This window comes from Myotis nattereri, assembly GCF_964212035.1.
Source record: "Myotis nattereri genome assembly, chromosome: 3".
Taxonomy (NCBI): domain Eukaryota; kingdom Metazoa; phylum Chordata; class Mammalia; order Chiroptera; family Vespertilionidae; genus Myotis; species Myotis nattereri.
Window position 1 is genome coordinate 195,133,672 of NC_138077.1, and position 23,376 is coordinate 195,157,047.

Here is a 23,376-nt window from a genome sequence, read left to right on the forward strand (position 1 = left end):
ATGGAAACCTAGGTTTCTCTGATGCCGAGGCAACTGTAAAGGGCCCCTCGAGGATGACCCTGGGATCAGAGCAGGGTGAGCGGAAGGAGTGTCACTGGGGCGTAATGGCATTTCCCTCCTGTGATCTCATCAGGTGCAGGGCCTGGTAGTCCGCCGAGCCGTCCAAAATGTGACTGGCCAGCCCAAGGCTCTTCCCTCTATTATGTAATACAAAAGCTCCACTGAGGAAGCCACTCACATTAACAGTAGTTGCCACTGGTTGAGGGTTTACCATGAGTGGCAGCTCCTGTTCCAAGTGAAGTTCAGGTTTCGGTTTTAACCACCCTGTGACATAGGTATTTCACAGTTGGGGGAAACTGGGGTGTGGAGGGTGTCGAACTTGCCCAAAGTCGCACAGCAAGTGGAAACATTGGGACTGCAACCCAAAGTGATCAGTGCCAGAGGCCTGCTCTGCACCTGGCACTGTTCTCTTCAGGCCTAAACAGATCCCTCTCCCAGAAAGCATTGGCCTGGATCCCCAGAGCCCTGCCCTCTGCTCCTTTCCCTGGGGTCCATGGTTGCCTAACCCCTTTCTGCTTATACAGCCTTTTCCTAATAAGATGTGAAAGGACAGAATTTATGTCAGCTGATCAGGCTGTGGTGGCCTTGCAGCCTCAGGTGACTCTGAAGTCACCTCGATTAGAGTTTCAGGTGCCCAGCCCCTGTGGCTGGCTCCCCATGGAATGGTCATCTGTGGCTGAGCATCTATTGACCACTCAACCCCATGGGGTATAAATTTATAAAGAGCCTGGCATGGTGCCAAGCACAGAGTGGGGTCCAGTGCATGCCAGTCCCCTTCCTTCATCCTTTTTCTTCCATCTTGGAAAAGTTGGTTAGACAATGAAGAGAGGGAGATTTAGGGGATAGGGTAAGAAATGGAAATATTTCCATTTCCACTTTTGCTGTAGGAGCTCACTAAAGGAATTGACCTGCAAAAGACATGTTCAAGGTCAAGGGTCCATAACTTGGGTTTGTGGACAGACTCCTGGGAGGTCCCAGGGTGCTGGGCAGCCCTTCCTGAATTTATTTGCTCTGTTTTGCCCTGTGTGCAGTTATTTAGGGAGATAAACTGTAGGTTCTTTTAGATTCTCAAAGGCGTTGATGACCTGGGGAAAGGTTCAAAACTGCTGCTCTAAGTGAGCGTCCAAAGGTTGGCATGGCCCCGTATGCTCCTTGATGCTGTCCTAACCCTCTGGCCTCATTGTCACAGCACAGTGTGGGGGAGCAGTGGAGGAGATGGAGGGGGTGATCCTGAGCCCCGGCTTTCCAGGCAACTACCCCAGCAACATGGACTGTTCGTGGAAAATAGCACTGCCCGTGGGCTTTGGTAAGTCTTCACACCTCAGTCTCTACTTAGAGCACCTCTTTGCTGCAATCACTCAGCATAACCTTGGCTGAGGCAATTTAACTCTCTGCCTCTCCGTTTCCTGATCTGTTGACCACTTGTACAATCGGAAGTTCCATTAAAAATGGTAGAGATGAATGTTTTAGAAGCATTAAATGTAGCGAGGGCAGGGGAAATCATAGGAATTGCCATTATTATTATTATTATTTGAGTAACAAGCTAAAACCCAGGACTGTGGAATGAGAAATTACTCAGGGATGGTTAAAAAGAAAAAAGAAAGATCTATTTTACAGACACTGGACCTCAAATTGTGCTTTTAACTATAATATCCAATTTCTTGTCCTAATTAAATTGAGCAAAGGTCAACATGAAATTGAGTTTGCATTCTTCATAGGCACATTCTGGCTAGCTTTGGAGATTGGGAGATTTTTTTTTGAGGAGACAGAGTATGGCAGTAGGGAGGACAGTGATCTGGGTACGGAATTTAATTGCTGGCGATTCACACATATTGTGTACTGAGAATATAATTTAACCCCAAATAAATCTGTTGAAGAGAAAAGGGCTTGTGTTGACATGGAACTCATGGGCTGTCCACGTAGGTCATCTGTCCCGAGTCACTGCTCGGCTCCTGGGGAGGAAATGTCCTGTGGGGATCTTTCCTGCATGGGCCTGGGACCTCCCAGTCTGTGACCTCAGGAATGGAGACCATCTGTTTTGTCCTTAATTCAGCCTCGAGTGGGTCTTCTCATGGAGAAGGGGTTTTCGGGAGAAGGCAATCTGAACTGGCCTTCTTTTCATCTGTCCTGAGGGAAGGAGAGAGGTTGGTGACCCTCCAAAGGATAGAGTCTTACATTTAGAACCACCTTCTGAAGGAAACCAAGTCGAATGATAAGGCTACAAAATGAGGATGACTGGGGCAGCCTTGGGAAATCCCCAGATTTTGAGACATTGAAGGAGGAGGAGCTAGGATATCCTGTAGCTCTTCATTCCAGACATGGGCAGAACCTCAGATGATAGAGGGATAGTGGGGAGGGCAACATCCAAAGGAAAGCAGAAGTTTACGTGGGAGGTATATCACTGTTCTCTCCTGACGTTCAGCCACAGAGTTCTCTAAGTCCCGGGTGCCTGTTCCGCCCCCGGGGAATAAGCCTTCTGCAGGGTCCAACTGCAGACCAGGATCTCTCCCTCCCAGGTAGTCCCTACTATGGCTTCAGTGTGTAAAGAGCCACAGCATTTACCAGCTGCTGCCCCTATATGACAGTGGGCACATCCCATTCTTTCCAGGCAGCACACTTCAAAAATCCGGCAAACCTCAAAGAGCCCCTTTGATGGACATGCAGCCCACAATGTTGGAGTGTTGCATGGACAGTAGATTGGAAAGCATAGGTGATAGGTACAAAAGTGCTCATTACAAAATTATCCACAATTTGGAAACAATCTACATGTTCACTAGTATGGGTGTGAATAGTGTTGTTGGATAATTCATAAAATCATTGAAAATCACTGTCATTGAAAATCAATGAACTGTATATCTTTGTATATCAAGAGTAGGCTTTGGAAAACACAGCATTGAGCCTGGTCAGTGTGGCTCAGTGGTTAAACACCAACCCAGGAACTAAGTGGTCACCAGTTTGATTCCCAGTCAGGGCATAAACCTGGATTGTGGGCTCAATTCCCAGTAGGGGGCATGCAAGAGGCAGCTGATTGTTGATATTTCTCTCTTATAGATGTTTTTGTCTCTCTATCTCTCCCTAAAATCAATAAAAACATTTTTAAGAGAAAAAGGAAAACACAACATTAAATAAAAATAAGTTTACTTAACTGTTTATAAAGTATAATATTATTTATGTAAATGGTTAAAACAAACCCACATATACATTTAAGAATCTCCCATCCAAGTACTAACCAGGCCCGACCCTGCTTAGCTTCCAAGATCAGACGAGATCGGGCGCGTTGAGGGTGGTATGGCTGTAGACCATTTAAGAATCTAAAAACATGACCTGGAAGGTGTCTTCCAAGTCCATGATAGTGACAGCCTCTGTGAAGGGAGGTAGGGGAATGGGATAGGGCAGGAGACATGAAGGATCTTCAGAATCACATGTCAAGTCTTACTCTATTCTTTAAATAATCAGATGCAAAAGCAAAATCATGCATCTGAGCTCATTCTAAGCAAATTAGAAAGTACATATGAAGATTTTTTAATTAAAATTATCTGTAATCCCACCGTGCAATCACTAACAGCTTCATCCTCACCATTAAAAGGGAACCCCCATGAAGACAAGGGCCTTGTAGATCTCGTTCATCCCTGTGCAGTGCCTTCCACAGCCCTGATGCAATCAATATTGTTAGAGAATCACTGAATATTCTTCTAGATTTTAACTACAAAATTGAAAATTATATACAACCTACTATTTTGCAATCAGATTTTCACAACATTATAGACATTTTTATGCTCAATAAATATATTTCTTTAATATCATTTTCAATAGTAATCTAATTTTGAGAAATATTTTCATTAAGAAAATCAATAGCCCACCTCCATTCTCCAAAGAATATATTAATATAAGTTAAGGACTTAATTAGCTATTTAACCTGTCAGGTTGCTAGGAGATATTGATTCATCCAATTAGATCCTAAATTATAAACTTTACTAGGGGCCCGGTGCACGAAATTCGTGCACTGGGTGTGTGTGTGGGGGGGAGTGTCCCTCAGCCCAGCCTGCCCCCTCTCACATACTGGGAGCCCTCAGGCGTTGACCCCCATCACCCTCCAATCGCCTGATCGGCCCCTTGCCCAGGCCTGACACCTCTGCCAGAGGTGTCAGGCTTGGACAGGGGACCCCCATCTCCCCCCAATCACTGGCTCTGGCCCCCGCCCAGGCCTGAGGCCTCTGGCCCAGGAATCATGCCTGGGCAGGGGACCCCCATCTCCCTCTGATCGCTTGCTCCACCCCCCGCCCAAGCCTGACGCCTCTGACCCAGGCTTCAGGCCTGGGCAAGGGGACCATCATATCCCCCCAATCCCCGGCTCCGCCCCCCGCCCAGGCCTGATGCCTCAGCCAGAGGAGTTGACCCTCATCACCCTCCGATCACCAATCACCGGATCGGCCCCTTAACTAGGCCTGAGGCCTCCGGCAGAGGTGTCAGGCCTGGGCAGGGGACCCCCAGCTCCCCGCGGTTGCAGGCTCCACCCCTGCCCAGGCCTGACACCTCTGGCCTAGGCGTCCGGCCCAGGCAGCGGGGACCTGCAGTGGCAGTGGGGGGCGCCGCGATCGTAGGCTTCGCTTTAGGCCCAGGCAAGGGACCCCTAGCTCCTGGGACTGCCAGCTTCGACCGTGCCCAGCTCCCATCGCTGGCTCCACCCCTACTTCCTGCTATCACTGGCCAGGGCGGCAAAGGCGCCTGATTCTCCGATCATGGCTGGGGGGCAGGGCAAAGGCGGCCCCAGGGCCGCCTTTGCCCTGCCCCCCAGCTCTTAGCTCCCCCCTGGGTTTCAGATCACTGTCAGTGGCAGGGGGCTTATTCCTGCTTTCCCTTTCGCCTCCCTGCATTGTGCCTACATATGCAAATTAGCCGCCATCTTGTTGGCAGTTAACTGCCAATCTTAGTTGGCAGTTAATTTGCATATAGCCCTGATTAGCCAATGAAAAAGGTATCGCCGTACGCCAATTACCATTTTTCTCTTTTATTAGTGTAGATTTGGCTTCTTAGTAGAACAGATGGGTCAAGGTATTCTCCTATTTCTGAATTATCTTCAGCGTTCTAGAAAACACTAGTCTTGAAGTTCATGTTTTTCAATTGGGTGGGGAAGATATTATGTTTTTATTGATTTTTAGAAAAAGGAAGGGAGAGGGAGAGAGAGAAACATCATTGATCGGTTGCCTCCTGTACACCCCCGACTGGGAAGTGAGCCTGCAACCCAGGCACATGCCCTGACCAGGAACCAAACCCGTGATCTCTTGGTCCATGGGTCCATGCTCAACCACTGAGCCACACTGGCCAGGTGAGCATATTATTTCTAAGTAAAATATTTATTTTAGCAAAGCTATCTTTATAGCAATATAAGACATAAGAATCACAAATTAAATTGATATCTTGAACTTCATTTTCAATGAAATAAAATGAACTTGAAATGGAACTCTGAAATGACTGATGCTCTTCCTTTTGAATGAATAATATTCGTTTAAGTTCAGTCCTGCCTGAAGACAAGGGACTGGGTTGGGAACTCCCAGAGCCTGTTCTGGGAATCCTGATTGGGCAGGAAATCAGTAGCAGGGATGCGTGGGCTCTGGCAGGAAATGCGTTCACAAGGCGGCACATTTGAAGTGGGACTGTATTGCTTTGGGCACTGTCCGCCTCTGTCTTGCTCCCAGGAGCTCACATCCAGTTCCTGAACTTCTCCACCGAGCCCAACCATGACTTCATAGAAATCCGGAATGGCCCCCATGAGACCAGCCGCATGATGGGCAGATTCAGTGGAAGTGATCTTCCAAGCTCCCTGCTCTCCACGTCCCACGAGACCACCGTGTATTTTCACAGTGACCACTCCCAGAACCGGCCAGGATTCAAGCTGGAGTATCAAGGTGAGGACAAGGAGGGCCCGTGTGCTCCTGTGTCCCTCCCCGTCTCTCAGCCTCCCGCATAGGAGAATGGAGAACACGGGAAGGACTGAGGGGATGGGGAACAGGCCTATCCATGGAGGCTCCTTTTCGGTGGCATGTCTCTCTGGCCCAGCTGAGACTGTTTGACCCCATTTGATAAGCCTTTTCTAGGGTTCAGGCCCAACAGCACCCCCGGAGGGTCAACCTCTTTCCAGGCCCGATAGCCAACAGCTTTCCCTGAGCAAGAGATCTATCACTTCTTCCTCTCGGGCATCCCTGAGTGTGCAGCCAGCCCTCCCCTGGGTAGGCGTACTGGCTCCCTCTGGGTCCTCCCTGGTGTCAGGTCCAATTATGCTCAGCAAAGCTGTGACATGACGGAAGATTCCAGTAACAATCCCGGGAGAGCCCAGGGAGCCTTCACAATGAGATGGGCCCACTTACTGCTCCTAAGGGTTTTCCCGTGTGTGGCCCAACCACACTCACTACACCGTGTTTCCTTCCCTGGTCAAAAGCCTGAGACAGATCCACCCACTCCTCCTGGCACACTTTTCCAGAACCAGGCCTCACCCACCTCAGCTCTAGCTTTCCCTGTGTGAGTCCCACACCCAGTGACGCTGCAGGGGGGCTTGTCCTCGTGGCCTGGCCTTCCCTGTGCCTGCTAAGTGCACACAGCCTCGCCGGGCTTGATAGTGGGGCTATCAGGTGGGTCGTGGTGCATCAAATGGCCACAGTCGGTCCGAGGAGAGACTCGGGCTCAAATCCGTGGTCAGCATTCCTCTCCAGGACAGGCGCGTGCCCCGCAGGCTTCCCTGAGTATTTGTTTGCTAAGGCTGCTCTAACCAAGTACCAGAGACCAAGTGGCTTAAACGACAGAAGTCGAATCTCGGACAGTTCTGGAGGCTGGAGTTTTTGAGGTCAAGGTTTCTTCTGAGGCTGTGAGGGACAGTCTGTTCCGTGGCTCTCCCTTACTTCTGGGCGGTCGCTGGCCATCTTTGGCATTCCTGAGCTTGTAGAAGCATCTCCACCATCTTTGTCTTCACCTCCTCATAGTTTCCTTCCTCCCTGTGTGTCTGTCTCCAAAATTCCCTTTTTCCTAAGGACACCATTTATTTTAGCCCGGGACTCGCCCTAATGACCTCATTGTCATTTAGGTAAAGAAAGGTAAGGGCCTGTCCAAATAAGGTCACATTTGGAGGTGTTGGATTTTGAACTTTAACAGAGGAAGTTGGGAGAACACAAATCAACCATGATGCTCTCTGCCAGGCCCGGTCTCTCCTCGAGGCTTCTCCTCTCGGGTAATGCAAGATGGTGCCACCATTGTGACAAGAACAAAGGCTCTGGCCCCTATATACACACTGTGCCTTTGCCCCTGTGATGGGCACAGCCCTGCCCACTGAGTCCATGTGATAAGCTCAGCTATCCTTGCCAAGGCTGTCCTCTGAGACCCTCGGACTCCATCAATTCCTATAGAAGGGACCTACCTACTCCCAAGGAGCCCTGGCCTCAGGCTCGGCCCCTCTCATGCTCACCAAACCTCCATCTCTGAGATGTACCCCTTCTGAGGCTGGACTGCACAAGGGCCCTGTGTTGAGGCTCCAGCTGACGGGCCAGCTCTCTGGGTTAGCGTTCCTCTCTGTGACATGCTCACTGGCCCCACTGAGGCTTCACATGGTCAGAGACCCGGTCCTCTCAGGCCTTTTCCTGGGGTTGTGGGGAAGGGAGCAGGGAACAAGGCTGGTTCTATGGATGCCTTTAGAGGCCCAACACCTCTACCAGGAATCGGCCCAACTAGGTGAGAGGCCCAACAGGATCCCCTGGGGTTCAGTCTAGCACTGTCTTCCTTGAGCCTGCTTTTCTCATGGAAACGTTGGCAGGTAACATTTATTAAGCCCTTACTATGTACTGTGCAAAGAGTTAGGCATATATTACCCTACTTCATCCCCACAATAACCATTTTCTGAATAAGAAAACTGAGGCACAGAGAAGTCACATAACCTTCCCACAGCCAGTGACGAATCAATGCCTGAGTTCTTCCTGAGCCCAAGTCTTGGTGCTTCACCACTGTGATGACTCCGCGGCTCCTGTGGTCTGTCTGGGGAGAAGGTGCCGGAGCGAATAAAGGAACCTTCTCTCCTGATCTTTCCTAGCCTATGAACTTCAAGAGTGCCCAGACCCAGAGCCCTTTGCCAATGGCATTGTGAGGGGAGCTGGCTACAACGTCGGGCAATCAGTGACCTTCGAGTGCCTCCCAGGATATCAGCTGATGGGCCAACCTGTCCTTACATGTCAACATGGCTCCAACCGCAACTGGGACCACCCCTTGCCCAGGTGTGAAGGTATGGCCCTCTCTCACCCCTTGGGATTTTTCTGAGGGAGACTGATCCAGAATAGTCCTATATCTACTTGTCTGGTCCATGGGATCACTAACACTGGGAGGTCCTGGAAAACCCTGTCCATCCTGTTTTCCTATGGATGGGAACCAGCCTATCCCTATGGAGGGATCCTGGAGACAGAGCTCTGGACCAACCCTAGGGAGGACCTAGAGGAAATATGAACCACAGCCAAGGGAAAACATACTCAGCCCTTGGGACTGTCCAACCTGATGAGTCGATGTCCCCGGTCAGAAGGAAAGACTCTGCTTGGGGTGTAGGAGCAGGTGGTGAGTTGAGGGGTAGGGAGGTAGAGTTCATCGTGGCACCTTCCCCAAGGGAGAAGAGAGTAAAGCCTAGAAAAAGTAAAGCCTAGATGACATCTTGTCCCTGTCATCACCTGCCCCTGTCCTTATGCTCTTTATCCTACATGTGCCTAAGAGATCTGAGTTGATAATACAAGGGATGTAGAGGTGCTACTTTCCTTGGTCTTCATTAACCAGAACCGAGATGGAAGAAGACCTAGAGTTTGTGCTGTCTCTACCCCGTTTGCTCACCTCAGTTCCATTTTCCTTCATTTTTCACTCTTGGGTTCAGCATTTTCTTGGAGAAAAGCTGGGATTTGTCTTAAAAGGGCTAAGTGTGGCAGGAGGACAACAGTGTAGGAGAAAGTGCCCCAGCTCCAGGTCAGCTCTTCCTGGGCTCCGTCCCTGAACCACTTCCCCTCGCTGAACTTCAGTTTCTTCCTTAGTACAATGGGGCTTCTCATCTCTGCTTTATAAGAGCTGGAAGAGTTTCAAGACCCTTCAAGACCCTAAAAGTGCCCAGAACAGTTACTGGCTCACAGACAGTGAACTCCAAGTATTAATTCTCCAAAGAAAAACAGACCTTGTTTGCAGAACTGAGTTGTACTGGTGTTTGAATGAAAGATCATAATTTCTAAAACTCTTAACCACCCTTCCCCCAAGTTTGCTTTTAGATTTTCACAACTATCTCTGTGCAAAACCATCACTTATGTTGACAAGCTTCATTGTGGACTCTCTTCCTTTTCTTCCTTTTTACACCTCCTGCATCTGTTTGTGGCATCACAGGAAAGAGGAAAGAGCAGTGTTCAGTCGGACATCTTGAGCCAGAAGCCCCTGTCCCTCCTGAGAGAGCTGTCCTTGATGCCATCTTCTCTTGTTTTTCCAGTTACCTTTCTATCTGTGCCAGCTCTTTGGTCATTGCTTTTGTTTCCTTCACCTATCCCGAGGCATCTAAATCCCAACATGTTCAAAATTGAAATCATCTTTCTGCCATCAGACTGAAGTTCTCATCTAGTGAAGGGCACCTCTAGTCACTGGGCTACTCAGCCCTTAATATGGATCCCTTCCCTCTCACTCATCTGCCACATTCACCAAGTTTCCTAATTCTACCTCCTGTTTATCTTTCCAGTGCACCCACTGCCTCTGCCTTAATCTAGCCACCACTTAGATGAGGCTCCTCTCTGGTCTCCCAACCTTCAGTCTTGCACTCCTCATTCTACTTTTCACAAAGTAGCTAGAGCATGTCTTCAAAACCCTCAGTATACTCCTGACACCCCCCACTTGGAAGCCATCAGGGCATCCCCATCTCCTGAGGGGGTAAATTCCAACCCCTTCATGTAGCACACCATGTTCCTCATGGCCTGCTCTCTGCTTACCTGGTACTCTCCGCTCACACAGGCATTGCCCTCCAGCTAAGCTGGAATACTTTCAGTTTCCCCAGGTGCCTGTTCTCTTACCTGTGGTTCTCAGGGCATGCTGTTCCTTTCTCAGAGAACATTGCTCTCCTCTCCTGCTTTGCCTGCGGAGCCCTCTGTTCTTCCGGTGTGAGTCTAGATAGGAATTCTACCAGGAATCCTTCCCTACACTCATAAGACCAGATGATGGGCTCCCCTAAATGCCTCTGTGGCACCCACACTGATGGCACGCTCCCCCGAAGCTATAGAGGCCCATATATGTGGCTATAGCCAGTGGACTCTGTATGCCATGGCATAGAACCATGTGCCATGGCTTCCTGGCTCCCTTTGATCTCCCCAGGCCATGCGTGGCACCTAGTGGATGTTCAGTACATATAAGAGGAGTGGTGTCCATGCACCACTTTCAGGATCCATTAGTATTCACAGGGCCTTGTCCTCTGCTGGGAGGCATTGGGATAGGGCCTATCCACCTGTCTGCTTGATGCCCTATGCCAGCCAAATACTAGTACACTCATGATACTGGACTGTGTTTTCTCTGCCCAGAATCACTTTTTTATTCCTCCCTGGTGACTGAATCTGAACTGTATGGAGACTTCAGGGCCTCGTCATCCCCCTACCAAAATCCTAGGGGAGAGTGAGTCTAAAACTGGGTGTCACTTTGGGAAAACAGGAAGGTAGGGAGAGAGAACCATATCTGGGTAGCAGATGCCTTCTCTGTGATGTGGGGACTGGCTGAACACTAGACATATATCAGTTGACCTTACCACCACACAATCCTATGAGGGGGCATATTTTTCATCCCATTTTACAGGTAAAGAAAAAGATTAAACTTCTTATCTGAGGTCATCTAGTCAATAAATGGTTTACCTATTTGAACCCAACCTGAGCCTTACCACAAGCATCTTCAATTCAAGTCAAGATCAAAATTACCACTCTGGGAATCTTAGAGCAAATAAAAAGAAAGTTCCTCTTTCATACTTTTCTTAGCTCTTCTCAGCAGAAGTACTGCATCTGCCTTCCATTTCTAGGGAAGGAGAAGGGAGAGCTTTATTTAGTGTGCCCTTCCACCTGGAGAACTGTCATCCATGAGAAAGAGAAAGAAGGAGGCGGGAGGTGGGAGCAGACTCTCAGAAGCACCTACACTGAAGATCGGGGCCCGATGGGGGGGTGGTGTGTTGGGACTGGTCAGGGAAGCCAGGCCCAGCCATCCTCAGCCCCATCGCCTCTCCCCATCCCGCCCGATCTCCTTGAACAGGACAGTTTTTGCTGGGAGCTGGGCCTTCATTAGGAAGTCATCTGAATTCTCAGGTGGGAGGTGATCTCCAGCATTCACCTGTGTTCGTGTTCCCTCTCTGCAGTCCCCTGCGGTGGGAACATCACCTCTTCCAATGGCACTGTGTACTCCCCTGGCTTCCCCAGTCCATACTCCAGCTCCCAGGACTGTGTCTGGCTGATCACCGTGCCCATTGGTCATGGCATCCACCTCAACCTCAGCCTGCTGCAGACAGAGCCCTCGGGAGACTTCATCACCGTCTGGTAGGGCCAGCTGCCATGTTGACAGCCAATAAGAAAAGGGCATTAGCTGAGCTCTGAGCTGGATTACCCATCTGTGTGTTCAGCACACCAAGAGCTGAATGGCTTTACATGCCTGTCAGCCTCCTGGGTTTCAAATAAGCACAGTGGAAGGACGGCTCATCTTCAGTTAGCCCTTATGACTCCTTGAAGGGAGAGTAATGGGCGGGCAGTGGTTCCCCCCAGGAGTCCTGCTAGGGGTCCACAACAGTATCAATGGGTGTATGAATGGGAGTGGGCGTAGACATGGAAACTTTTCTCAGTATTCCCATAATCTGAACAAAAATTCTAATTTACCTAAAATAAGCTACCCAGACTAATGAAAGAGCTTTGGGTGGAATTTTGTGAAGTCTCATGCTGAGCCAACACTGTCCAACAGAACTTTCTGGTACACATGGCTATTGAATGTGACTAGAGTAACTGAGGAGCTGACGTTTAAACTTTATTTAATTTTAATTAATTGAAATATAAATCGCCATGTGTGGCCCAGTGGCTACCAAATTGAACAGCTCAGCTTTGATGTATATAGTTAGAATATCTCAAGTTAATTTTAAAAATAGGAATATGAATTATTAGTTGCTAAGTGCAGTTTCCTAGACAGTTTTTTCCAAACCCTTGATTTGGGAGCAAAGATATAATTCTAAAATTCCTGCTGGTTTGAAGGTCACTGCCATTCTGAGAATCAATATGGGTAGTGGGATGCTCTGTCCCAAATTCCCCGGGAAAGAGAACTGTAACCAGAACTGCCCTGGATTAATCTCCAGGTGAATCCCAGGCAATGGCTAAGAACAGATGGGAGGGGCTAGGCAAGTCTCCAGGGAAGATGTCCTTTGCCTAGAAAGGTGACAGGGAGTCCTGCTAGGGGTCTCTTTGCTGGGGGACAAGGAAATGGGGCAGCACAGGCCGCAGCACGAGCCTCCTGCACACCTTTCGTACCCCTGTTCCAGTGCTGCCTGGGACTGAGAGAACCTGTGCTACAACCCGCAGCCTGGCTCCAGGGCTCCTGCTTCTTGGATGAGAGGTGCTCAGGACACTGGGAAAAGACAGTGCTGAGTGCAAGAAAAGTCACAGCTGCCTGTTCCGGGTCTCTCTTAAGGCTCCTGTGGCCCCAGGTAGGGTAGGCAGTCATAGTGACTCGTGACATGCCAGGACCTTCTTTCCTCCTGCAGGGATGGGCCACAGCAGACAGCTCCGCAGCTCGGAGTTTTCACCAGGAGCTTGGCCAAGAAAGCGGTGCATAGCTCAACCAACCAGGTCCTGCTCAAGTTCCACCGTGATGCGGCCACGGGTGGGATCTTCGCCATAGCCTTCTCCGGTCAGTATGGAAGCCTGGCCTGGTGGGAAGGGCCAGGCTCTCAAGTCGAGGCTCCATCATTCCTAGTCATGTGACTTTGAATGACTGGCATAGCTTCTTAGCCTCAGTGTCCACAAAGTTATAAGAAAGAAATGTGTTAGCCTGAGTGAAATCTCCTAGCACAGGGCTCCATGAATGTAAGTTTTCCTCCTCCTCCATACTGTTAGGGCAGAGAGGCACATGACGTTGATCCTTGGTGCCAAGTTCAAGCTTAGAGGCAACAGAGTGAGGCGTCTTATCCCACTTGCTCATCTCAACTCACTGGCTGGCTGTCCACCTATCTGTGCCCCAGCTTGTCCCTTAGCATCTTCTAGAGGTTGTCCCACTCCAAAGGAATCCAGGGCCTCTGGACTTCATAGGAAATATTGTGCATAAATGAGGCTGAGAGTGAAAGCTATCAAATCTTACTAAAACTATAAAAGAAAACATTAAGAATTGGCTAAATAAAAATTTAATATTTCTACAAATCAAAAGAGCACCATAAATAAACAAGGAAATGATAAATTGGGAAAATGCATTTAACAGGCAAAAGTCAATCTTAAAAATACATAGGGTTCTTCAAATTTTTAAGAAAAGTAGGGGCAAAGGCCATGAATAGAGAGTTAAAAGGAGAAATGCAAATAATCTATTGATATATAAAAAATGTTTAACCTAACTAGTTATCAAACGCCAACTAAAAGAAAAGAAATGCTATGCTTTCTGTCGTTTATCAAGTTGGCAAATATTAAGATTAATGACTATTTCCCCAAAGGGCCCTACATTTTGTGAGGACAAGGCCTGTGTGTGTTTACTTGTGCATCCTCAACAGCTGACGCAGGATCTGTCTGACCAAGGGTGAGCCCTCAACAGAATATCATTAAATGAATAGGATGGAAGAAGAATGATAGCTCCCCGTGTGGGAGACACTGATGCTCTGTTGACTGTATCTGTTGAAGCAGGTTTCCTAGAGAGAAAAATGGAAGCATGCATCAGATGCAGTCATGGTCCTCCCTGGTTTCTGTTAAATCCAGGTTAACCCTGCTTGGTTACCCCAAGAGTGTCTCTTGGTTTCAATACCCACACTTCATAAAGCTTATGTGGCTCTCAATACGACACATTTCAGCAGGCATGACTGTAGAAAAAAATTAAAGTTAAATCCTCAAAACATAATATGATAGTTTTTAAAAAATTGTACCGCGAGAGAAGTCTTAAGCTACATTCCACTTAAAACTGGTAAAATGTCACAATCCCATGTGAGCATTTGGGACAAGGGTGGGCAAACTTTTTGAATCGAGGTCCACAATGGGTTCTTAAACTGGACCGGAGGGCCGGAACAAAAGCATGGATGGAGTGTTTGTGTGAACTAATACATGTTAACACTGCTGCTGGTGAAGGAGCGGAGGGGAAAGCAAGAGAACCCTCCGCTCTTTTGGCTTCGCGGGCCGGATAGAACAGCCAAACGGGCTGGATCCGGCCCACGGGCTGGATCCGGCCCGCGGGCAGTAGTTTGCCCACGGCTGATTTGAGATGTGCTTCCCCGCTACTGGGGCTCTGAGAGTTATCGCCGTCTATGCTCACTGTGGTGCTGCACCACCCAGTGCTGTGCTGGGTACATTCCCATGGTGTCGTTCATATTTAACCCTTTGTCCTGCCTAGGGTTTTACAATGTCTCAAGCCGAGAATGTTCCCATGAGGCACTGAATGCTTGTGGAGGATTTGCAAAGTGTATATGTTGCAATGCATGTAATCACTATTGTGTCACAACTGCATTAATCATTGGGTGACCACGAAGTGATGTTTTCAGAATTCAGCTTCTAGCCCCGGCCGGTGTGGCTCAGTTGGTCGGGTGTCATCCTGTGCGCTGAAAGGGGCTGCTTCAATTACCCGTCAGGGCACGAGCCCGTGTTGCAGTTGTAGGCCCTTGCAGGAGGCAGCTAATGGATGTTTCGCTCTCACACCTCTGTTTCTTTCTTTTCCTCTCCCTTCCTCTCTCTCTAAAATCAATAAAAATATTTTAAAGGAAAAATAAAGAATTTAACTTCTAGCACATGGCCTGTTGCATATATATGCTTATTTTTTTTTAGTTTTAAATACTTTTTTGGATTTGGAGTTAAGCATTATAATTTTTTCCCATTAAAGTAATGGAAAGTAGGCGCTTAGCACCTTTGCATGGAACATCTGGTTTCTAGGAATGCATTATTGACATTTAATAGGAGATGCCTCTACTTTATAAAGGTCATAAAATTTAATCACTCTTAGTCCAAAAAAATAAAAAATTAATAAAAGATGCACGTATAGAAGGATGCTTATCACAGCTTTATTTTAAATGGCAAAATTTTATAAACCTAAATGGTTAACAATAGAGTATCTGTTAAATAAATTCTACTAGGCTGTATAATTAAATACTGTGCAATCATTTCAATCATGTTTTTTAAGAGATTTAATTACATGGGGAGTTCTTGAATTATACATGCACACAAAGATCAGCACAAAGTACATACCACGATGCAAATTTTATAAGAGAAAATATTCATATCCACAGAGAATAAACACTCTGAGAACTCACAGTAAAGGATTAACGTGGTTATCTCTGTGAGGGCAATGGATGAATTTAATTTTCCTCCTACTGTTTTCACAGAAAATCTCATATTTTCTTTAATGACAGTGTATTACATTGGTAATTTTTTTTTAAAAGAATACTATTTTTAAGAAATATAGGGGTTGGGGTGACTTTGGAAATAATAACAGTAGCAGCGGCGGCAACAGCTAACATTTACATAGCACCTAGCCCTGTGCCAGGTAATGAATGAAAAATGAGTTATGAGCACACACCGAACTTTGCCTCACACATAATCCAGTCTCTGCTCAGAGGGATGGTTTCCAGTTTAGAAACTCCATGAAGCCAGAAGTGTTTAGGCAAAGGTCAAGGTAAACAAGCTGATTTCGATGGGCACTCACATAAACCACACACAGTATTTAGATCTTGAGTAGTGGAAAGAATAGAGGGTTTGGGAGCAGCCAGACTTGGATTCAAATCCTACCTGTGCCACCTACGTCCTGGGTAACCTTGGAGGAGGATCTGAACCCTCTGAATCTCAGCTTACTCAGAGTAGAGTAAGAACACCTCGAAGTGGGAACAGCTATTATGAGAACTAAAGGTGTCAGCGTGTGAAAGTGCCTGACATATGGTTGGCGCTCAATCATTGCTTCTCCTCCTTCTCTTCAGTGCTAGTGACTGTCACTGTCCTCCTAGATTCTCTCTCCTTGATTATTAATCTTAACAGCAGATAAGCAAAAGAGTGCTTGGTTAAATTTGCGCCGTGTACAGATATATACTCATTAATATCTGCTGTGTATGGGAATGAGGAGTGGGAAAGAAGTATTGAATGGCTACGTGCCCCCCAAACTATGTTCTTACACGGACTTGTCTGCTTTGTCTTTTCAGCTTATCCACTCACCAAATGCCCTCCTCCCACCATCCTCCCCAATGCTGAAGTCGTCACAGAGAATGAAGAATTCAACATAGGTACCACCTCCCACACCATCGAGGAGGGGCCAGGTAGAGGTGGGGGCTGGCCAGCGGGGCTCATCTCTCCTCCTGTCCTTGGAGAGAAACAGTAGGCCCAGTGCAGGAGGGTTGGTATTCCATCAACTGAGTTTGCATCAAATATTCTCACTCTTGCTTTTAGCCACACCTGGGCAGAGAAGCTAGGAAAGCTGTTTTTTACTGTTATTTAAATCAGTATGTTTTTGGGAAATAAATCCATGCAAAACACTATAAAAAGTTCTTGGGATGTTGAAACATTCTTAGGCTCAGCAAGGCTGGGCTGTGAGAGGGGAGCAGCAGTTGTCTGGGTCATTTGATTGGAGTTGAGCTAGTTCTTTGAGCCTGAGCAGAACACAACTCACCACTGATAGTCTTGCCTGGAAGTGGGTTTGAGGTACTAAGGGTTGCTGATCAGCCCTCACCTCTCTGGGGAATCCTCACGTTACTCTCTCTTTGGCCAGGTGACATCGTACGCTACAGGTGCCTCCCTGGCTTTACCTTGGTGGGGAATGAAATCCTGACCTGCAAACTTGGAACTTACCTGCAGTTTGAAGGCCCACCCCCAATATGTGAAGGTAACTGCACTGAGCCATGCCCTTATGGGTCTGGAGTTCGTCCAGAGTGCAGCCCTGGTGCTACTCCTCTCTGTAGTCCCTGCCCAGGAAGGAAGAGGCCGCATAGCAAATGTTTGTTTGGATGAGTGAATGAGTGAGTGATTGTTCTAGATAGTTTCTCTACCCTGCTCCTAGGTCCAGGGCAAGGAATTGGCCATATGGCCACATTGATGTCTCTCTTCTTTTTATCTAACTGGCATTCACTGGAAATGTCACAGTGATCAGTGGAAGGAGGAAGTTCTTGGGCAGGGGTGTGTTCACACACCAACCTTGCCCTACTGGAGTGAAGATATGCTCAAGGCCCTGTGCTGAATTAGGAAAATGAGAGCCCATATTTGTCTTGACTCCAGTGTGAGGCCTTTGCAAAAGATGAATTCACTTCACTAATTTATCCCAACTAAGACCAAAAATAATGCTCTCTACTCACTTGCACATAGTAACCACTCAGTATTGACTATTATTATAATTACTAGTACGACTTCTGTTCTTAGTACTGTTACTACCAACAAGTATGTGGTAGCCTATGGAGAAGCAAGTCACTCCTCCCCTACCTCTCAGGAAGCAAGAGGAGGGCAAATGCAGTGCGGATCACTAGTGAGGAGGAAAGCAGCCATCTGCCCGAGAATTAGGACTTTATTTCAGTTGAGCTGCCCCACCCACCACCAAAGCAGCCGGCCCCCAATGAAAGTGAACTTTAGCCTTCATTCTGTTCCAGAACCTCTTTGGTTTGCTCCAACTGGCCAGGCCTGCATCTCAGCAACATGGTAACAGGGACACAGAATCTGAGGTCACCCCTTAGAATCAGCGGTATAATGACGGGTGCTGGGGTCTCGTTTGAATGTGCTCAGATACCGGCTCTCCAATGGTTGCCTTTGCACCAGGGAAAAGCACACGTGTTGGTCTAGTTCCTCCTCCGTCTCATGTACCTGGTATTTCTCTTTCTTTCTCCAAGTGCACTGCCCAGCGAATGAGCTTCTGACAGACTCCACAGGTGTGATCCTGAGTCAGAGCTACCCTGGAAGCTACCCTCAGTTCCAGACCTGCTCCTGGCTGGTGAGAGTGGAGCCCGACTATAACATCTCCGTCACCGTGGAGTACTTTCTCAGTGAGAAGCAGTATGATGAGTTTGAGATTTTTGATGGTAAGTCAAATACTTCCTCATGCCCCACTTCAGATGACAGCTTGCTTTGGAACCCTAGATGTCTATACTGCATCCTCCCAATTAGAGCTTTCCACGGGCCCCACATAATGTCTTCTCTACCACAGGAACCCCAGTACCTTGGAAGCCGATGGGTTGTGTGGCCCAAGCAGCAGGGCTGCTTATACTGCAGCCTGGACCTGCTGCTGAACTCTTTCTCAGTCTAGCCCTCACTCAAAGCTAGCATCTTAAATGTCAACCAATGAATGGGTCATAGCAGTACCCCCCAGGGAAGACTATGCTACCCTCAAACACCCAAAGGAGTCTACCGACCATCTTGCTTCTTTCTTGGTGGTGGGAAGGAAAAGGTGCAATAACTTGCTTTTTAATTTGGAGTAAATGTCTCAACATACCCCATTCCTCTGGACCCTAAAAATTTTACCTGAAACTTTGTAGGATTTATCTCTTACCCTCTAGAGTGTATGTGTCTTGCAAAGACAGCTGCACTAATTGTCCCTTCTGGCTCATCAGATCCAATTAATACAATGTCATCAATATAGAGCACCAATGTGTTCTATTCTGCAGGATGCCCAGATGGTCCACATCTCTTCATGCTGCATTATGCCAGCGAGCAGGAGAATTAACATAACTCTGAGGCAAGACCATGAGTGTATACACTTGTCTGTTGCACATGGATGCGAATTGCCTATGGTCCTTCTTTCTGATGGGTGTTAAAAGGAATGCTTTGCTAGATCAATAACTACATGTCATGTAACCAAGGCGATGTTAATCTGTTCTAACAAAGAGTAGATTACATCTGGCATAGCTGCTGCAATGGAGGCTTCTACGTGGTTAGGTTTGTACTATGAGACCTTCAGCCATTTATAACCATCCCCACCTCAGACTCCCCTGCTCTAACAGAGGAGCCATGGTGGTGCTTTGAGTCCCCAGATACTGTGTATCCAAAAATCTTCGAACTATCTTGACATTCTCTTTTCTCCAATATTCAGTTATATGAGTAAATAGTGATAAGTCTTTTGGGAGGAAGAACTGAGAAAATTACTACTATATACAACTGATGTTGTTTTATAGAATCCTTTTTTATGGGCACCCAGCCTCTTCTTCAGCCAGAGTGTTCTGTAGCAAGAAGTAAAACCTGGCACACGTCTCCAAGTTGGGAGATTATAACTTTCCACTGGGCTTAGCTTTCCTCGCCCTTTTGATCATATATTCATGATCTGTTTTGTTCATATATTCACTTATGTCAGCCACCCATCCATCTTCCATGTCCTGAGAGCCATCTTCATAGATCCCGCAGGTCAGGCCCTCCGACTGCCATTCCAACCCTTGCTGTCCTTTGGCAATTGTTCCAACCTTGCTTCTTCTGACTGTTAAGTGCTTCCTATTAAGTGGCCTCTGTATTCTAGACTCTTGTCATCCCATCAGTAATCACGGGAAGCCAGGTGCTGTGACACATCTCCTCCCATCAGTTGTGGCCTACAGAGGACTGTCCTTACTCAGGTGTCGATGATGCTGGTGCTCACCCTCACCGTGCGTTCCTTCTGGCTTTAGGACTTGGCTCGTCCTCCAGGTCCTGAGAACGTGGGCAGCTGTTGGGTGTTCTGGTCCGACATAGATCTGCAATGTCCTGGCATGCCATTCTCTGAGCCTTTTGACCTCTTCTTCATGGGCTGTCCCCGCAGTTCTGATGGCTCAGTTTTGTTTAATGTGGCCCATGACTTTCGCCAAGCTTCCAAGGGCTGTCTCAGCAGCATGTTAGAACCATCACTCAGGGCTCTTTCCAGGGTGACAAATGCAGGGCATGGGAATCTCCAGCTTTATATTCTGCCTCCTGGAGCCAGCGCCTCAGGATGCACTCCCAGGCATGAGGGAGGAAAAAGGAAGAGGGAGGCCTTTTTGGGAGAGTCTGGGAAAAGAAGGTGGGGAACCGTGTTACTTGTGGCATGGAGACCTGATGTTTCCTCTCATACTCATACATTCATCCGTAAATATCCTTTCTCTATGGGAGGCACCGAGCTATTTTTAGTTCGCACAAGAGAAGTGGGGTGGTGCGGTGGAAGGAGTTCCCAGGGGAAAACCAGCTCTTCCACGAACCAGCGGCTTGACCTTGGGCAAGTTCCAGGGTGGCAAATAGCTTTATCTGAACTGCCAACTGCTGTGGACTGGCAGTGGCTCCCTGGAGGAAGGGCTCAGGAGGAAGGGCACCTAGAGCAAGACCTGGATGCAGAGAGGAGTGGGAGAACAAATGAGATGCTGACTCTGACCAAGTTACCCAGCCGCTCCGAGCCTTCACGCCTTCTTCTGAGGAGGGAGAAGTCGGAAGTGGTGACGTGTAAGGGAGCAGCTCTAGTACCTTTGATGGCTGTCAGTCTGAAATCCCGTGTCCTGTGCTCTCACCCCAGGTCCCTCAGGACAGAGTCCTCTGCTGAAAGCTCTCAGTGGGAATTACTCAGCTCCCCTGATGGTCACCAGCACAAGCAACTCTGTGTACCTGCGCTGGTCATCTGACCATGCCTACAACCGGAAGGGCTTTAAGATTCGGTACTCAGGTGAGTGAAATGTAAGGACTCGCGAGAATGGCCAAAGGCCATGAGCCCTTAAGTTTCTCACACAAACACCCACATAAGCCATAGGCCGTACCTTCAGCAGTGACAGAGCTCCTCCACGGGATAGGCGGTCTTCTCCTCGAAGTCTCTCTTACTGTGGCTGCACAAGTGCCCTGGCATTTCCCCACCTCCCCTTTTCTGCTCCTTTCCCTTCCCTCTCATCTGCTGGCCCTGCCAGCCTGTGACTGTGGAGAAGCTTATTCCGTGTGTCTGATCTAATAATGCTGAAAGGTGATTACAGCCCTACCCCTGTTGAAATGCTAATGAAATTTCTTTAAAACTGAAAAACCCTAAGACATGGGTCTCCAGCTGGCAAATGGTAGACAGGCAGCCCAGAGATGAGCTGTATTTTCAGTCCAGGGACCTCTTTCTGCTCTGCAAGCCATGTCTTCTAGGCAGAGTGAGAGCGAAGGCCATGCAGTCAGGTGGCCGACTGGGCAGCCATCTGCAGGGAGCATAGAAACATCCCTGAGATGTAAGGAGATGGAGAACACTGAATCTGTCTGAACCCCATGGTGGGGATCACTGTCTGCAGTTGGAAAGAAGACCTGATAAGCTGCTTGCTCCCCATTCTGAAGGGGAGTGGGTCCAGCGAACTGGGTTCTGTAGACTTGGAGGCAGAGACAAATTACTTAAGACCTGGGAGTCCCACCAGGCACCAGGTCCTCTCCGCACGCTTCCCCTGCCTGCATGTGGCCTGTATTCCAAATACATGTTGGACAAATTCTAAAAGGATATTGGTTAGAAAGGATGTCAGATTACAGCCCGCTTGAGTTACCACTTGTCTTAGTCCATCTCTTCTCTTGGGCTACCTACTTAGAAGACAAGCCCAAGCTTAGTGGGCCACTGACAGTCTTAAAGGACCCTGGGGTATGGCTTCAGGGACCAGCAAGACAGATGAAGCCAAGGGGAGCTGGGAGGGGAAGGGCTTTTACTGTCTGAGCCCATCTCCTCTGCGAAGTTGACCCAAACTTCCTTCCCCCCATGTATGCAAGAGGGTGGCCCCACGAACACTGTCACGAACCAGCTGAGTGACTATTCGACACATCACTTAACCTCTCCAGGCCTCAGTTGCCTCAGGACACAAAGAAACCTGAAGGTCCCCCTCAGGAAGATTCAGGCTGAGTTCCTAGCAGCTGCTCACGCAAAAGGGAAACATAGCCATTGAGTAGCAGTTCATTATGCTGGTTGCTAAACTAGGAACTGAAAGCCATTAAGGAGTTGCCCTTTCCATGATGTCTTTAAAGACTAACCACATGTTTGGAGGTAATGAGTCAGTTGTAATTACAATACATACGCCAAGTACAAAATGAATTAATCACACGGTGAAGCAATTAGCACTTAATTAAAATACAGTAGACTTGTGTAATTTCAAATGCCTCTATCACTGTGATTAAGTCTATTGTATAACTGAGAGCCTTGTTCTTGACTGAGGTAGACACGTAAATATGATATACACAGGACGCAGGCGGCAGAGCGGGAGAGGGAAGCACGTCTGGCGTGGAAGGAGGGCATTTAAGACACATTCGCCAGCAGAGGGGCACGAGGACCTCACCATGGGAGGACGGTAGTAAGGGCCTGACACGCTCATTCCCCCTTAGCCCATGCCCCCCTGGGAGACCCAGCCAGGGACTCTCAGAGCAACAAGGGGCACTTACTTCTCTGAGGACCCCTCAGCAGGGTCTTTGATTGCAAGTTCTCTGCGGCTGGGATTTTTGTCTGTTTCTCACTTGTGTTCCCAGCACTTAGAACAGCACTAGGCACATAATGGACACTCCAGACCCATTTGTTGACTTAGTGAATGAAGTAACTTAGAGCCACACATTGAGGGGATCGGGACTGTGGGTTCTGTATGCTGACTGCCCCAGCTCCCTCTCCCTCGCCCTCCAGGACGGAACAAAGGAGGAGGACCAGTTATTGAGCACTGAGCTGGCGGCTTTTACAAACACAATCCTCTCTAAATGCCCCAAAACCTATGGGTAAACATGACCCATCCCAGTAGGCAGGCGAGGAGACTGGAGATGAATGAGCTTCGGGAGTGTGTCCGAGTCAGACCCGACTGACTCCATTGGTTCTGTTTCTGTGTCTCTGGGAGTTGATGGGATTCGAGAGCCTGAACTTAGCTGCACAGCTAAGGCCGAGAAGGGTACCCAATGCTTCATGTTTTCTCCCCTTCCTTTCCCTTCCCTTCCCTTGCCTTCCCTTCCCTTCCCTTCCCTCCCCTCCCCTCCCCTTCTCTCCCCTCCCCTCCCCTTCTCTCCCCTCCCCTCCCCTCCCCTCCCCTTCCCTTTCCTTTCCTTTAACTGTTTGGCCATTTTTCAGTATCAGCCACTCAAGACCACTCAGATAGCAGTGGACTTGGCCATGGGGAAGACAGGGAAATGGGGGAAGAATGGGGACGGTGAGTAGGAAGGAACATGTCTGTCTGTCTTCCCACCTGTGCGTGGTCCCCTGACCTCCTCCTCTTGTTCA

At 48.3% G+C, this 23,376-nt stretch overlaps 1 protein-coding gene across 1 annotated transcript in view; it reads left to right on the forward strand.

Moving 5' to 3' along the window:
* The window catches only part of LOC308515582 (CUB and sushi domain-containing protein 2-like), a gene marked incomplete at its 5' end in the record, with an annotated part of 92,296 nt that overhangs the window by 8,798 nt on the left and 60,122 nt on the right, over positions 1-23,376 (forward strand). The window contains 9 exons of the mRNA XM_081086092.1: positions 1,250-1,366; positions 5,757-5,966; positions 8,132-8,320; positions 11,432-11,609; positions 12,815-12,960; positions 16,424-16,537; positions 16,987-17,100; positions 18,092-18,280; positions 20,701-20,847. Of these exons, the coding sequence (XP_080942218.1) occupies positions 1,250-1,366; positions 5,757-5,966; positions 8,132-8,320; positions 11,432-11,609; positions 12,815-12,960; positions 16,424-16,537; positions 16,987-17,100; positions 18,092-18,280; positions 20,701-20,847 (1,404 nt within the window). The remainder of the gene's footprint in view (positions 1-1,249; positions 1,367-5,756; positions 5,967-8,131; positions 8,321-11,431; positions 11,610-12,814; positions 12,961-16,423; positions 16,538-16,986; positions 17,101-18,091; positions 18,281-20,700; positions 20,848-23,376) is intronic.